Below are 17,354 nucleotides of genomic sequence, written 5' to 3' on the forward strand. Positions count from 1 at the left end.
GGAGTGCCATGGCATCATCCTAGCTCACAGCAACCTCAAACTCCTGGGCTCAAGCAATCCTTCTACCTCAGCCTCCCAAGTAGCTGGGACTACAGGCATGCGCCACCATGCCCAGCTAATTTTTCTCTATATATTTTTAGTTGGTCAATTAATTTCTTTCTATTTATAGTAGAGACAGGGTCTCGCTCTTGCTCAGGCTGGTTTCAAACTCCTGACCTCCAGCGATCAGCTCACCTGGGCCTCCCAGAGTGCTAGGATTATAGGTGTGAGCCACCCCACTGGGCCCATGACTTCTTCTTAAAGTAATATTAGCATATAGTATGGAAAGGGGGAATATTCACTGATAGTCTGATGTTTATTACCTCAATGCTGTTATGGTGGAGATAAGGTACTCAGCATTTAGATGATTTCTTCACTTCCCAGAGAGCATGGGCTTCTCACTAAGAAGAAAAGAACTAGGTAGATGATATTTGAAAATATTGTGGCCAGGCATTTAATTTTAGTTTGATCATAAGACATCTGTTTTCATGTTATAGCTATCATCAAATGTTAATAATTGTCATGTCATAAATCCAAATACCAGATAAGAAACAGTCTTAATAGTATCTCCCAGTGTGGTAACATTCAGCACAGTTCAAGGAGTTGCAACCTGGCACATCTGTGTTGTTTGCTAAACTTCAGTTTGCCTTGATGCTTTAGGACCACTACACCTCATTTACACAACTACTATGCATCCCGGCTTGACTTAATGATACATTGGTTTAGCTACATTGTATTTACTATATTGTTGTTTAAAAATGGTTAATTGACTCATGTGTTTCTTCTGAATTCATGCTTCTTCCCAGAGTGCCTTTGCTAATCTTTATCACACTGTCTGCAAGAGCTATTAGCCCTTTGCTACCATCAGGCTGGATTTTATGGAGTCTACTGATGTAATTAATATACAGCACTTTGGGATTCTTCCAAGGAATGGTGTAGTACAAAGTAAAACACGAATGGTATGCTATTATTTAGCTCTCATACATGGCAAAATATTTTTCTTATTTTAAGACAAGATCACTTTATCAGAAAATCTTTGGAAAGAATGTTAAAACTGAGTTGTGCCAAGAGATATTAGCATTCTACTATTATGAGCAAGAACTAAAGTATTCTAATGTAAGAATGTTTTTTAAATGCATCCTACAGACAGAATAACAAATCTTTTTGACAATTTGTGAGTTCTTACATAATTAAATAATCATAATTTCCTTCATAACCTTTTCTCATTTTAAAGTTTATATTTTAAACATGAAGTAATTATTAAAATAAAATCAGAAAATATATATTGCTTTGTTGAATAATGCAGCATTTTAGACATAGAAGCAAACTGGACCAGTTATTACTTTGAAAATCCTAGATAAGTCTCTACTGAAAGAGGTTTATACATGTTTGATAGTAAATGGAGTAGTATAACATTTTCTTTCTCACTTTGCAAGTCTATCTTCATTCTTCCCATCCCACTCAATTAATTAGTTTTTTCTAGATTCATGCCTCAAACATTTCCTGCCTGTAGAATATTAAAGCCAGTTTGTATTGGTAAATTATAATTATTTACAACCTATTTAGAGAATTGAATTAAAAAAAACAAACATGGTCAAATATAATATCAATGAATGTTAAACCCATTCAACTATAATTAAACTAAGACTAAGATCGGTATCACAAATTTATGATGACAAAACTCAACTAGGATTGCCTCAGTGATACCAAGTTGTATTGTGTGTGATTCTTCCCATCTACTCTTGCAAAAAAATGTGCATTTAAAATCTCTATCTTTTCAATTTTCTAACAAACCACTCTACCTCTACCACTCAACCAATGACCTTTCCTTCTATTACTTCAATAAAATAAATCATCACAAATTGAACATGTTTAATTCATTGTATCAAACCTACACACCTCCTGCATCGATGACTAAGCCTCCCTCTGCCCACCTGTTACACCACAGGAACTGGCCTTTCTTCTACCTCAATTTGCCCACTCCTGTGTTCTGCATCACACTCCTCCTGTCAATAACCTTGTATAGTCAATCATATCATCTCTCCCTTGTATCTTAATCCTCTCAATTTCTGCTGTGTATCTTTTGTTTTACATTTAGACACTCTCAAATCTCACTGACATATATTATAAGATTATATTATAGGCCGGGCGCGGTGGCTCACGCCTGTAATCCTAGCACTCTGGGAGGCCGAGGCGGGCGGATTGCTCAAGGTCAGGAGTTCAAAACCAGCCTGAGCGAGACCCCGTCTCTACCATAAAAATAGAAAGAAATTAATTGGCCAACTAATATATATAATATAAAAATCAGCCGGGCATGGTGGCTCGTGCCTGTAGTCCCAGCTACTCGGGAGGCTAAGGCAGCAGGATCGCTTGAGCCCAGGAGTTTGAGGTTGCTGTGAGCTAGGCTGACGCCACGGCACTCACTCTAGCCTAGGCAAGAAAGCGAGACTCTGTCTCAAAAAAAAAAAAAAAAAAAAAAAAAAAAAAAGATTATATTATAAAACAAAATAAAACAAAAAGCCAAATGAACAAAACCAAGCACAATACCTCTTGAACTTTACTCTCCAGCTACACACCATTTCAGGCTCTTCTTTTCTACTCACATTTCTCTCATTCAATTTTTACCACTTCAACTTTTCTCACTCTCCCCCTCCCTCCTTGAATAACTTCAATTTAACTTCTAAGTGCAGAAGAGCGCCAAAAATGGTGTTTTATCTGAAGTCAATGATTCTATCTATACCTATAAATCTAATGAGCATTTTCTTTGAAACAATTGTATTTGACCTCTCAGAAGAATTCTATACTATTGAAAATTTCCCTTTTAAATAATGTATTCCTTGGGATTCTATGAGTCTTTGCTTTCCTGATTTTTCTCCTATAACTTTTTCTCCTTCCATATTCCTTTGTTGGTCAATCAAATTTTATATTTTCTTATATATTTTCTAATAATAAGCTCTACATCATTCAACTCTATTCTATGTTCTCCTGATATAGAATGATTTGCACATAGGCCGGTAATTTCAAAATTATATGTCTTGTTGAAATATCTCCCATAAGTTTCAGACATCATAACCATCCTCCTACTTTGCATCCTCAAAATGATAATAAAAATAAATTCAAGGTAAACATGTTCAAAAATCAAACCCATGGAAAATTTGAGGTCTAAAAGGGAATCTGCACAACTAGAAGAGTGAAGTTCCCTTTACTGAGATGAGGAAGGTGGCCAAAGAAGTAAAGAGAGATCAGAAATTCAGTTTTGAACATTATAACTATGATATGTTATTAGATGTCAAAACCACAGTTGGACATATAAGTCTGAAGTTTAATGATGAGGTTTGGCTGGATATATACATCTGGGAGTCCTTAATAATGGATGATACTTAAAGCCAGAAGATTAGTTAAGATCACCAAAGGAGTGAGCTACATGGAAGAAAGATAAGACCTCAGGGCCTGGGAAATTAGTGTTTAGGAATTGAGTAGATGAGGAAGAAACAGCAAAAGAAACTGAACAGAGGTGGCTGGAGAACTAGAGGAAAAGTCCAGGTGGCAGTGCTAGAAGACAAGAGAAGAAGAGATAATAGTGTTTCTTCTTTGACTATCTTCCTCCTCTTTGTTAGGGATAACTCTATCCTTCTAGTGGCTCAGTCCCTTGGAGTCATTCTTATCCTCTCTTATCTCTCACACCTGTTTAATATATTAGCAAACCTTGCTCTCACTGGATATTTCAAATTCATTGCTACCCCACTGTTCTCTGCCATTGTCAGGGTCTTTTACTGAATATAACTTATTACCATCTATGCGGTATGTTCCATGAGGACATGACTTTTTTTTCTATTTTGCTCACTCCTTGTAGACTGATCATTTAGAATAATTCCTGGCACATAAAAGTGATCCACACATATTTGGTGAAAGAACGAATGACTAATCAAATGAATGAGTGAATGTTAACAGAAAAGAGAAGAGAGAGAGAGAGAGAGAGATTTTCATTAACAAATACTTCTTTGGAAAACTTAAGCCTGCTAGTCCTGTAATTATGAAAGAATACTGCATTTTCAAAACACATAATTTTCTGATTTACATTTAAATTTTAGTTTAAGTGCCTAATGGATACCCTAAATTAAAAATAAATCAGAACTGGAAAAATCAATTAACTAACAAAGAGCAGAAAAGAATTCAAACACAGAGGTTGGTTGAGTTAGGATGAGAGAATAAAGCACAAACTCTTAAAGTCTAACAATCATATCATTAGGTTGGCTGATTCAATAAATGTATATTGATATGCATTTTATTCTCAAAATCTGAATCTGGGATTAATGTTTACAGCAAAATAAGTTTTCATTTTTTTACCCTCTTTCCAAAATGTATTGGCATTCATACCATTCTGCAGTTCAGTATATGTGTTATTGTCATTTTTCATTAGAAACATATTTTACAATTATTTCAGTGTGAGGTCCTGAAACTTTTAGACAGAGAAAACCATGCTTGAATATTAATTGAGAAGTGCACAATATCAACTTTAAAACTTGAAAGCAAGCTAATTCTTTTGGGGTTGCCTGGTAACTAATAAGGAGTATGTCAAATTGAGAGACAAGTCTGACTGGAGCAGCCTTTGAATAAATAACAGAATTGTTGTTGACTTTAGCCTTAAAGAAGTGAGAAGGGGTCCGATTCTAAATTAAATTGAATGAAAGACAGTTGAAATCTTTTGTGTCTTTTTAGTGGAATTCTCTTCTATGTGTCCCTAAACTTGTTCCTTTGCCAACAATTTATGATTAATGTAGAGCCGTTGAAAGCGAATTCTGAAGGCATCATTCAATATCTGTTGGAATTAAATGGAATGGCTTAAGGCATTTGAGAAGCATGGCTATTTATTATTCATTAACCATTTGCTTATTTATTTATAAATCCATATTCATATAAATTATTGGTTTCATAGAGAAATACATGTCCACCAAGAGTTACTAGTCCTACTCTAATAAAATATTTTATATAAGTATTTTTTAAAGTAAGAATAGTGTTCTGGGCATATCAACAAATGCATTTTGACAATTCTTTATGATGCTTTATGTCAGACTGTTGATCATGTATTTACTTACGTATTTTGACCTATTTCTGTTTTAATTCCAGCAGGAAAAAAATCAAGAAAGTTCAAGAATCAAAGGTAAGAAATGAATGTTTTAAGATAATAATTATATAATATTCATAGGAGAATATATATTTAATAATAATAAATATTATATGAATAATATAACTCATATAATTATATTCATAGAAGAAAGAAAACGGGTATGATGCTATTTTGCAGATAAAGTTAAACATGAAAAGAATGATAATTCAAAATCTTCCATGTGATTATAAATCCATTTTCATCCCTTTGGGGATTCTCTATTGATACTTTTCTTCTTCATATAGTGCTCTCGAAAGTTTCAACACAATTTTTGGGGCATTCCCTCCGTACTCTGGTGGAATTCCTCCACCGGGTACTGCCCTACAGCTTGGTGTTCTGTCAAGTCTATGAATTGGCAGATGGAACTTATCAGAATATATGTCATAGTGAACCAACTATTTAGACACTGCCAGTTCAGTATAGTTTCCACAAAAGAGCTGGAAAATATTTATTTATATTTTAACAGTTAGTAATAGATCTTAGTATGGCATAATCAATGCTAGTCAAAGATAGGAAGACTCTTTTCACTATAGAGACATTCCCAAGTTTTGAAATTTATTCATCGAGATAATAAATTACTCTAGGTATATTGTCATCTTTGGATTTCCAGTAACTTGTGCTCCTGCTGATTGTAAGAATGGAACATCACAGGTTTTTCTTGGGTTAATCGCTTTGGCCTCTCCATCCACGCACTGGCCCTTCTTATCTAGATGCTGGATTTCCAGGGCTCACTTTTCCCAAATGTGTTCCAACCTCACACTTGTCCACAGAGTGAAGCACAATTGCCCTAGTTCCTTTCCTCCTTTTTGAATAGAAACATATGTTTATTGTTTTTTTCTTTTTTCAGGGATCTACAAAAATTTTTTAAAAGTTGTAGGGAAGTTACTAAGCTTACATGTGCTCCTGCAGTGGTGAAAGGGTAGTTACACTTCTTAGGGTCTCTAGATTGGCGATTTAGCCTTGCTTATTTATAACAAATCCAAACACAGTCCTTTCTGCACATTTTCCCACAGCTGACTGACTGAAACAATATTTTTTTCCACGTTTGGTCATCTCATAAAAAAGATATGCATGTTTTTATTTTGCTAGATATATTTTGTTCAAATGAATTAGGTAAGACTGCCCTTCCAGGAATTCCTGAACTATTTGTGTTCATTTTCAGCAAACTGAAGCATGGCTTGTTATTTTATATGTAAAATTATGACATTTATCCTCAAAACACTCATATTAACTCAAAATTTTATACTTTTGTGTTGCAAAAGGGAATTTTTACTTCAAGATGTGCTGTATGATATGCATTTAAATGATATATGCATCTGATGCATACTGAGTGCACATCTTCCTTCTCACGAAGGGTCCCAGTGTTTCAGGCTAATCTTAAATCACATTTGTAATTCTGTTATAGTAGAAATAAGTTTAGTGTGGCTTTCTTCTTGATGCTTTATTGCCTTGGGGTATATAAATCACATTATGTGAAGTAGTAGAAATTATGTTTTTCAAGCTACTGTCTAGTAACATATTTTCTTTTATAATGCAATAAAAATTTCAAGATGATCCTCATCATTCCTTTCACTATTGTTAGAGGACACATGGTTCAGAATGCTGAGGGTGCGTTATGGCTTCCAGCTTCTGACCTGTAAGCAAATTGGAGATACATGGTTACATCAGACTTGTTGCTTATCTCCACTTAGAGGGGCTCTACATTTTTCTTGACTATTTATGGGGATGATCTTGAAATGTTATCTTACTGGAAATTAGGAATGGCCATTGAAAAATGTTTTTAGATGTCAATATTAAAACAAACAAAAAAAGTTTCATGCCATGAAAGCAATAGCTTACCTATTACCCATTGTTAGATGACAAAAATTCTGAAAAATTCAAATATTTTACATTTATTGATAGCTAATTATTGAAATATGAGCTATGTCCTTAACTTGATACTAGTAATCCATTGCCAGCTAGGAATTCTCTGGACTTCCTGACTAATGGTTAACCTCATTTACCAGAATACGTTTATAACATGATTGGAATGTATCCAGGGGAAGTCTTAATCTACTGCATTCCGTGCCTATTTCTGTTTCTGACAACAAACCCAACTTAAAGACACCAGTGTCCTGAACTTGCACTAACACGCAAAGCATTTGTTTAAGATAACCTTCCTTAAAGTTGCATTTGAGGATTATAGCTGGGAAATGAAAACAATCTTACAGATTTCAAAAAGAGGGCCCACAAACAGCCAGTGATATTTAAGTAATAGTATGGATTTAACATTTTAAAACATTGTACATTAAATGTTTAACATCCATTGAGAACTTCATATGTTTTATTAGGAAATATTTTCCTGTGACGAATATTTCTAAAATAAGTAGTACAATAAAATTAGTTTACTTCTGCCAATATTTCTGAGGGAAGTATTTAAATTTATGGTTGTTTTATTCATTTATATTTAAGAGCATCTCCCTAGAATCCTCAGTGATGAAAACAATATCTGTTTTTGAGGAAGATTGAAATAATTCTTGGTTTACAAATAGCTTACAAATTCTGTCAACTTAGTAAAGTTTTTAATTTTCCAAATAATTTAAAAGATTTATTGCCATCAAAAGGATAATATTTGTGGAAACTGTGCATATGACTGTGCTTTAGCATCTCCCTCAGTATTAGCTTTACTCTTGCTCTATAAAGAAAAGAGTGTCCATCCGCCAAAACATCCAGTTGCTTTATCACACAATTTTTCCCTTCTCCATTTTTATGTGGATGCTCTTGGCTCTTCTCATTCAGAAGTGATAAAAATAAAGTTTACTTCCCTTCCACTGCTAGTTATATTTTGGTTATTTTAAGACTTTATAATTAAGAGACATTGGGCACTAAAGATATTTCCCTAATGGACATTTCCATGTTTTATTTTTAAATATCTAAATTTTGTTAAATACCTATTAGTTTCAGACACAGTGTTGAGTTTTTACACATATCATCTCATGTTAATCCTCAAACACATGCTATTAAATACAATTTAGCATTTATACAAGCCAGAATTTTGAGAAGTCACATCCAAAGTAAATAATTCAGATCAATATAATGATTTTTGTACGATTTTAAAATGGGCTGTGTATATATATATATATATATATATATATATATATATATATATATATATTTGTGTGTGTGTGTGTGTGTGTGTGCACTATGTTGTCCAGGCTGGCCTTGAATTCCTGGGGTCAAGTGATCCTCCCACCTCGGTTTCCCAAATAACTAGGACTAAAGGTTCATACCACCATGCCAGGCTTAAAGTGGGTCATTTTTTTAATCAATTACCAAATGTACATTAGGTAAATTTAGCATATTGTTAGCAGCAATGCTTTTTGCTATTTTTATTGATTTTATAAATAGGAATTTTATTATTTGTGCAATTTTCCTTTAATGACATGGTTACAAATATGGTCCTTACTGCCAATTTATTTAAATACTGCTTAGTGCTTTATAACTTAAAAAAAATAGACAATGATAAAAGCAACATAGTACTGTTCTAAGAGACATATCTAGAACTTGTACTACCTTGTTTACTAAAAACTTGTGATCTTTCCTTAACCTTTCTAGATACCATTTGTCTTTTATGGTAAATATGAGCATAACATACCCATGGTTTTAAAAGTGTTTTACATGTCTGAAATTCTAAGGCTCATAATTCTATAAGGACATTACATAATGCTATTATTACAAACATCCTTTAAAACTATAATTCTCAGTAAGAGTCACAGGGTATTAATAAATATTAAGTCGTATACATTCATGTACATGAAAAAAGTAAGCTGCATAATTATTATTCATATGAAGCATATATTACTACATATATCAAACAATAAGGTAAAATAGTATGCTAAGATCATACCTAATCAAATTAAAAGTATATATTTGAGATAGTAAATGTTATTAAAGAACTATGTAGCCTTCAGTCTTTATACACACAAACACACACACATATATGCTTATTATGCACATATACATGCATTAAGCTCTATTTTCTATTTATTTTTATACAACCATGTGTTCATATTCTTCTTTATTTTCTGTATTTCATATTGGCACCTGAGCAATGATGAAAATCATCCGATCTATTAAGGGATGTATATGTGTCAATCAGGGTAGAGGGAATGTTGCTATGAAGAATGGAATGCTTAACTCCTAATTCGAGATGCCTGAATATTCAGAGCTCTTTCCACTAGAGTAATTTTACAGAGTTTCTGATGTTGTCTCACTACTTCAAGGGCAAGTAGCTGGTCAGGAACAGTGATTAGACAGTAATAGACCCTCAGATTCTTATTACTGAAAGCCATTGGTTATATTACATCATCTAAAGAAAACATCATGTAAAACTAAAGTATATAAGTTCAGTATATAAGTTCTTATTGAGACTCTTTTTTAAATTTTTGGTTGTCTTATAAAATACAATATAGCCAGTACCATAAGTAATGTCTAAAATGGAGATTGTAACAATTATATGAAATGCAGATTAACTATATTTTAATGGATTATAATATCTTACATTATTATGAACGTTATGTTCTTCGGTTTTCAGTCTAGAAGGTTGTTTTCGAGACTAATAGTTACTTTTAAGATAGTCTAGAAGGTTATTTTTGAGACTAATAATTGCTTGTAAGATTTGTTAAAACTGTGGTTTTTGTCTATCACATTCAATACTTATAATCCTCAGGAAGCTCAAATACCTAAAAGACAAGAAAACTCACTCCTAGAAATATCAACCAAGAAGTTGATAAGTTTATTTCCTTATTTGTTTTTAGAAAACAGTAATGCTGGCTAAAGCTCAGACAAGTGTATTTATGGCAGACTCATAATAATAATTCTTAAAAAATAATTGTGTTGTAAAAGAATATGAGGGAACAATAATTGGTTTCTACTATAATTTTTATGGCATAGCAATTGCATTATATCAGAACAATTCTATTTTCACTCTATTTGTTTTATTAAAAATTCATTTTCAAAATTAAATGAGAGCAGAATGCATTCTCATGAGTATTGATTACCTTGTAGCAAAATATCAGTATCCCATATACACAACTTGATAATGTATGAGTGACTGGCAACTCTTTAATTACCAATATTAGAATTTAAAATATTTCAATCGCTTTCACTTTACACCTGACTTAACAATATGAAGACAAATTGATTTTTGAGTAATAAATCAATTAAAAAGGTAATTCTCAATTATTAGGAACATATTGCCAGCCTTTTCTGATTTCATTAGCTGACATCTGTTCCACTATGATCTTTACTATGAAAAAAAGTCACATCCCTTTATGTGAGTTTTATTTCTGTGATAATGTGAGTTTTTGAAATAAAAACAATAATAAATTGAATGAAAATTCTGGAAGCCTTTACATACATAAGATAATAATTGCTACTTTTACAAACTTTCAAAAACATAATTTCAATTCTAATATACAATTCTATAAAAAAATTCATTTGGAAAATATTCACTATAAATCATCTAAATGATGCCTCCAAATGCTTCACTAAATTACTTTCACATAGTATAGATTTCAATGTAAGTAATAACCTTCTTCTGGGAATCAAGGCAATATTCACCATCTATCCTTTAAAAAAATCATTGAAATAGATTGTTACAATTTTAAATGATCTTCATGAATGTCCTCTTGCCACAGCAAACAGGAAGACAAATATCCTTCTCTATATGATGATCTTATTATCATCAACCAGAAGAGATTTCAAAAAGTAACTGGTCATGTTTCTTACTTACTCTATGAAGGGCTCAATTTATATTATGCCAAAAATATCACCTCCCCTCCCACACCCATTTTGCGTACAATCTCTAGTTTTCATGAGGTTACCGATAAATCATTTCATCCAATGGATCCTTTGTTTGGATTTCAGGGTGATTTATTTTGCAGCTCATTTTGCCCACTAGGAGGCAGTGCCACTTCAAAGATGTCAACACCTAACAGGTTTGGTGATGTTGAGGAAAACAACCCAGAATAACTGGATGCTGTTTTTTAAATAAATAATTAATAGTGTTGAGATATTGAAGTAGGCTTGTCTTTTCATAATTCAATATATTACTTAGCCTACACACTAACATCTCAATATTGTTCTTCCCTTCAATCATCAAAACAAAATCTCTTCATTCTAGACTCTTAACAGAAAGCTAAATGGTTTCCGACAGAAGTTTTATAAAATATTCCATAAACTGTCTGTTGAAATAGTTTAATGTCATGTTTCAAGAAATATCAAGTAATATTAACCAAAACGTGTTTGATGGATTCATTTATTTAGCTTCAAAGAATAATTTCTCTTACCTACAATATTCAGCCTTCATGAAAGAACAGTTCTTGGAATGGTTATGTGACCATTACGAATTTTTTTTTTTTTTTTTTTTTTTTTTGCCAAAAGTGGCTGTTTTCATTGTCAATGAAAAAAATTATGTCTGTCACTTTTCCCTTTTTGCTTTAATCTCTTAAGGCACTTTGAACAAGAAATTTTACTTTAGTAAAGAAAGAATATTTACTCAGGTTTTCGGAATACATACTTCTTTCATCTTACCTGAGAATTTAGCATTTAATGTAATAAATCGAAAGTTTTTTGTAAGTTATTTGAAATATCTTTGGGATTATGAAGAATATAAATTTTATATAAAAAAGTTTTGCAAGTCTCTAAATAATATTTTACCCAGCGACTTCTAGATGCTAAGTAGATATATACATACTTTTTGCCTAACTATGATGGATTAATTGAGAGTTTTACTGATTATGTCAAAAACCAAGTAGTATCATTTCTAAATAATTAGAAGATATATTTCACAGTTTCAGCTCATTATATGAGTAATAATTCCTTCAATTTCATGAATAATAAAACAATAATGCCATTCAACTAAAATTGATATCATTGTTTTTTAAATTGTTGGTGCATGGCATTCTTATCCATGGACACTGGAAAATGACTTAGAGTCAAATATGCAGTATGCTATTCTAAAATTTTCACACACTCGTTAATGTTGCTTATCTTTGCTTCACTAAACATGTCCAATGTATTTGACCAAGAATTCCTTTCTCTCCATCACCTACATTTCTAGAAACAGCTGTTATTATTCAAAGCACTAAATTTAAAAGAACCACATTCTGATAAGCACTATTTTCCACAACACTTTTCAAGACATGTCATGGAGTTTAGATGCAGTGTACTTAGAATCAATTATTTATGGTTCACTTACAGTCTCTTTATCTTTTCTCATCTGTAATGTAAATATAATATGAGACAAAGTGTTGTTTTAAGTAATTTTTTATAAACATCAGATATTTTTACTTTTTATTTATTTTTCTTTTTCATACACCAATTTTATTTTATTATTATTTGATTATTTATTTTAATAAGTTTAAGGAGTACAAGTTGAATTCCATTACATATATATATTGTATAAAGTCTGGGCTTTTCTTGTAGCCGTCACCCAAGTAGTAGACATAATACCCCATAGATAATTTTTCAAACTCCCCATCTTACTCTTCCCCCTTTGAGTCTCCAATGTCCATTATACCACTTTGTGTTCCCTTGTGTAGCCATAGTTTAGCTTGACTTATAAGTGAGAACATGCAGTATTTTTTCCCCCTGAGTTACTATACTTAGGATAACGGCCTCCAGTTCCATCCAAGTTATTGCAAAAGACTTTATTTCATTCTTTCTTATCACTGAGTAGTACTCTATGGTATATATACCATATGTTCTTAATCCACTCATTAGTTAATGGGCACTTAGGTTGATTCTGTATATTTGCAATTGTGAATTGTGCTGCAATAAACATACAAATGCAGGTATCTTTTTGATAAAATTATTTCTTTTCCTCGGGGTAGATACTCAGTAGTGTAAATGGAGAATTGAATGGCAGATCTATTTTTAATTCATTGAGAAACCTCCATACTGATCTCAATAGAAGTTGTATTAATTTATATTCCCACAGTGTATAAGTGTTCCCTTTTCATTGCATCTGTGCCAATATCTATTGTTTTTAATTTTTTGTTAATGGCTATTCTAATTGAAGTAAGATGGTATCTCGTTGCAATTTTAATCTGCATTTACCTGATAATTGGTCATGTTGAGCATTTTTTCAAGTTTCTTACCATTTGCATATCTTTTTTTTTTTTGAAAAATGTTTGTTATGTTATTTGCCCACATTTTAATGGAGTTGTTTATGTTTGTTTGTTTGTTTTTTCTTATTGAACTGTTTGAGTTCCTTGTAATAATATTCTGGATATTAGTCCTTTGTTGGACATATAGTCTGTGAATATTTCTCCCATTCTGTAGGTTGCCTATTTCCTGGATATGGCCCTCAGGCCCCTGAGCAGTGGTGTGATGGTGTGATGTGAGAAGCTGTAGTAACAATGGTGGAGCTGCCCACCAGGACCAGCACCAAGTGGTCCGGTTGGTGTTACTGGTAGCTGCAGTGGGTTGGGCAGGTTAGTCTCCAGTCCTGCAACTGCCTGTAATAGGGTGGAGGGCAATTTCTTAAGTGTGCTTAGAGGAGCTTGGTCTTCCTTTTCCCTTCCTGGCTGGATGGTGGCTGTATCTCTATCACCTTGAACTCAGCCTGAGGGCAGGGTGTGACCCAGTGTTATATTCTCAAAACAGAACCTGCTGTGGGGGGAGTGGGGGGACAAGGCCCCTTTCAGGCAAGCAACAGGGGCAAAAAAGTGTGGGTGAGGAGTCCTCTGCCCCCATTTCAGTCTCATGGGAGCCAATAGCAGGGCAGTGGGAATTACCATAGGTATGTGTAAGACAGCTCTAGGAAAGATTGGGCTCTCCTGTCCCAGCTCAGCTAGGCAGGGCTACAACTACCTCAGCCCACAAGCAAGCACTGCCCAGCTTTAAACTCCCAAGATGTTGCCTTGGGCCTGTGACCAGAGAGGGTGGGACCCTTCTCAGGCAGGCCATGCTGGCAGGAAACTGTGGGGAGTGTAGTTTGCTGGAGACTTGAACCCACAGCAGCTGGCTGCAGGATGGTGGGCACTATCCCAGATGTGTGCTAAGAAGTTTGATTTTTCCTTCCCCTGCCCAGCTAGGCAGGGGCTGTAGCCACAGCAGCCCAAATTTAGCCGGAAAGTGAGTCACCATGGATGTCAAACTTTCAAAGTGGTGCTTTGAGCCTGTGACGAGGGAGAGTAGGGCCTGACCCAGGCAAGTGGGGCAGAAACTGTAGGGAATGTTGTATGCTCACATCTCAGGCTCAACAGCAGCCTGTAGCTGGGCGGTGGGGACCTTCCAGGGATGCATGGGAGCATCTGGGCTCCTCTGTTCCTCCTTGAGCTTCAGTGCTCAAGCTGCTCTAGGGCATTCCCCAGGTATTCCACATGGGCTCTTTCTAGAGCAAGGCCTGTGCAATTTCCAAACAGCTCCCTACCTTAGGCCTGAGACTCCCATGGGTTGGGCCTTCTCTTGTAGCCAAGATTGTAGCAGCTTGTCTTGGAGAGTGGAGCCCTGAGGCCTTGTCAGTTTTTCTGCGTCCAGGAACTTCTCCCAGCTGTTAGTCCTGGGCTGAGTAAGTCACCCTGAACCCTCTTCTAACCCACTTTTGGTGCTTCTTGTTGCTTCTGTGGTGAATCCCAGCATTCCTTCCCAGAAGATCTGCTCAAAATGTGAATCTGTTCAAAATGAGAATCTGCTTACTCTTCTGGTTCCTTTCTATAGAGGAGGCAGGTATTACCTGTATCTTTTTGGCCATCTTGACCTTATCTCTCTAAATATCAAATGAGGTAAAGTGTGTGACCCTGTTGAATAAAATGAAAAGCTCTTGATTTATGTGAGTTCTTATTTCAAAATGTTTTGAAATATTTGTAGTCATTTTTTGAATACATCCATGGAAAAACATGTTTATGAAAAAAGCCTCAATTTCATAAAAATATTGAAATTAGAGATCAAGACATGTTGATTTTTATGTTGTGTCATTATTTTACATAATTGTAAAATGATTCACATATTTCCAAACTTGAAGATATGTGATCCACTGATATCAAATATCCTCTGGGTGTCCTGTCAAATATATTCTTAGACTAACACAATTCTTACCAAAAACAGTATGATATAGTAGACAATACTTTGAACATAAGCATATATAGATGATGTTTTCCTTATTCTTTAGAAAGTAAAGTATTATTCTCTGAGAGTACTAACTTGATGTTGTAATGGCTTATATTTAATAAAGAAATTTATAAGAAATCTTTAAAAAGTAAAAGCCAAACTTAATTTAACCCATTGATTGTAAGTCAACCACATTCTACATACTATATTTAGAAACAACTGCTTTGTGCCAGAAATTTTGTGGTAATGTTAGCTTGCCTGAAAAATTCAGAAAAGGAAAAGATAACAGTAAGCTCAGCTGCATCAGATAATAAAGCTTAAATAAATAAATTTTTATTAATTTAAATACTAGAAAAAGAGTTAGGGGCCAGGGAAATAAAGATTAAAGACAATGGTTCTGCCAGGCCTTCTGCCAAGTGCTTCCCATGCCCTATATTATTTTCTATAACCCTCAGAAGAATTTTATGTACCAAAAAGAAGATAAATTTTATTGTCGATCTGTATATCTATCTAAAAATTACCATGGTTATCATTTCAGTATATATTAACTTAGAATATATTACATATGCATATGTATTTGCAAAAAACTTTCAGTGTTGTTTGGGAAGTACTAGTGAATACCCTTGTTTCTCAAAACTTTGCACATGCTTTGTGGCGGATTTTGTGAATTAGTTCACTCAGTAACCATTTCAAAGACCAATTAGCATGCTGCCTTTTCATAGACTTTTCTGAGTCTAGTAAATTCAAAGCCATGTTTCCCAGATTCCTTTACAGTTAGCCTTCTAGATGTGCTTTATGTTTCTCCTATCAGATTCAAGCAAGCTTAGTCTTTTATGGAGTGACTTACTGAAATCAAGCCCATTTTTGTGGGACATCCATTTTCATTTCACAGATAATGGCCAAGGCAGTGTGGCTCTGAAGCCAGAAGGCAAAGTAAAAACTTTCTTATATAGTTAGTTCTGATTATGACAGAGGCAGCAAATCCTTTGGTGTTCCAGTTCCATGGGGGAGTTTTGAAAGCTGTTTCTCACAGCGTACTCTACAGCCCTTTTCTTCTTATCAGCTATTTTCTACATCCCTTATTAAATATCTTTTACTTAAATTAAGTAGTGCAGATTCTATTCTGTAACAAAGATTCCTGATCAATGCATCAGTCTATTCTAGGACTACAGTAACTAGATATCTGATATGAAAAATTAAGTAGGCAAGGTATTGAGATTGGTATTAGAGATTGGTTTACCTGTTCATTGGAAAAGACTCTGGGTAGTGAACTTACCTGCAAGGCTTATGTGGGCAATGATAACCTGGAGGGACAAACTGTTAAGCCCAAAGGGAGTATAGCAAACACACAAATGGTTCAGGCAAATATTAAAACCAGATAGTCCAATCTAGCTTGCAAGCATAATTCTAAGTTCTTGAGTCAGATATAATGATAGTTAACAAAGTCACTTACCCAAATTGATGTGTGGGCATTAGCTGTGTTCCAACCATAGTTTTGGCACCAGAGATATACTAGTGAAAAAATAGGAAAAATTGTCTCCTTTTGTGGATCTTAGATTACATGTCCTAGGAAATTTGTTCATACCATAGGATAGCTGATGTTTTCCAGCAAGCAGCTAAATTCCCATAAAAAGATCAGAAAGCTTTTCTTGTAGACTGTGAGACCATGATCAGTCTCTTAATCTTATGACTAAACCTCTTTCCAGTGGTTCAGAGTCACAGAAATTAAGTGGTAATTTTTCTGAGTTTAGAAAAGTACTCCATATTCACCCTATCTGGTCTTCCTAAAAATTTTACTCTCTTAAGGATCATGAAGAAGCAATGGCTTTAGTATGATGACTTAGAACACAGAGCAGTCTAGCTTATGGTTTACTTTCAAAGGTACCATAACTTTTCTTGTTTTTTTTTCAATGATAAAACTTCTGCTTTAGTATACAAATTGTTATACTTTCAAGGATAGGGTAGAATTTTATTATTTATTATAATTTTTAATAAATTATATTTTAAATTTCTTCCTTAAAAATATTGGTAGGAAGTATACATGGAAATTATA

The 17,354-nt window shown here is 33.9% G+C and overlaps 1 protein-coding gene across 4 annotated transcripts in view; it reads left to right on the forward strand.

The window, feature by feature from the left end:
• The window catches only part of FSTL5 (follistatin like 5), a 696,991-nt gene that overhangs the window by 120,037 nt on the left and 559,600 nt on the right, over positions 1–17,354 (forward strand). For 2 of the 4 annotated variants that reach the window (XM_012735602.3, XM_012735600.3), the window contains exon 3: positions 5,167–5,200. In XM_012735602.3, the coding sequence (XP_012591056.1) occupies positions 5,167–5,200 (34 nt within the window). The remainder of the gene's footprint in view (positions 1–5,166; positions 5,201–17,354) is intronic. The other 2 variants (XM_012735603.3, XM_012735601.3) reach the window with 1 other exon arrangement.

This window comes from Microcebus murinus, chromosome 15 (assembly GCF_040939455.1).
Source record: "Microcebus murinus isolate Inina chromosome 15, M.murinus_Inina_mat1.0, whole genome shotgun sequence".
Taxonomy (NCBI): Eukaryota; Metazoa; Chordata; class Mammalia; order Primates; family Cheirogaleidae; genus Microcebus; species Microcebus murinus.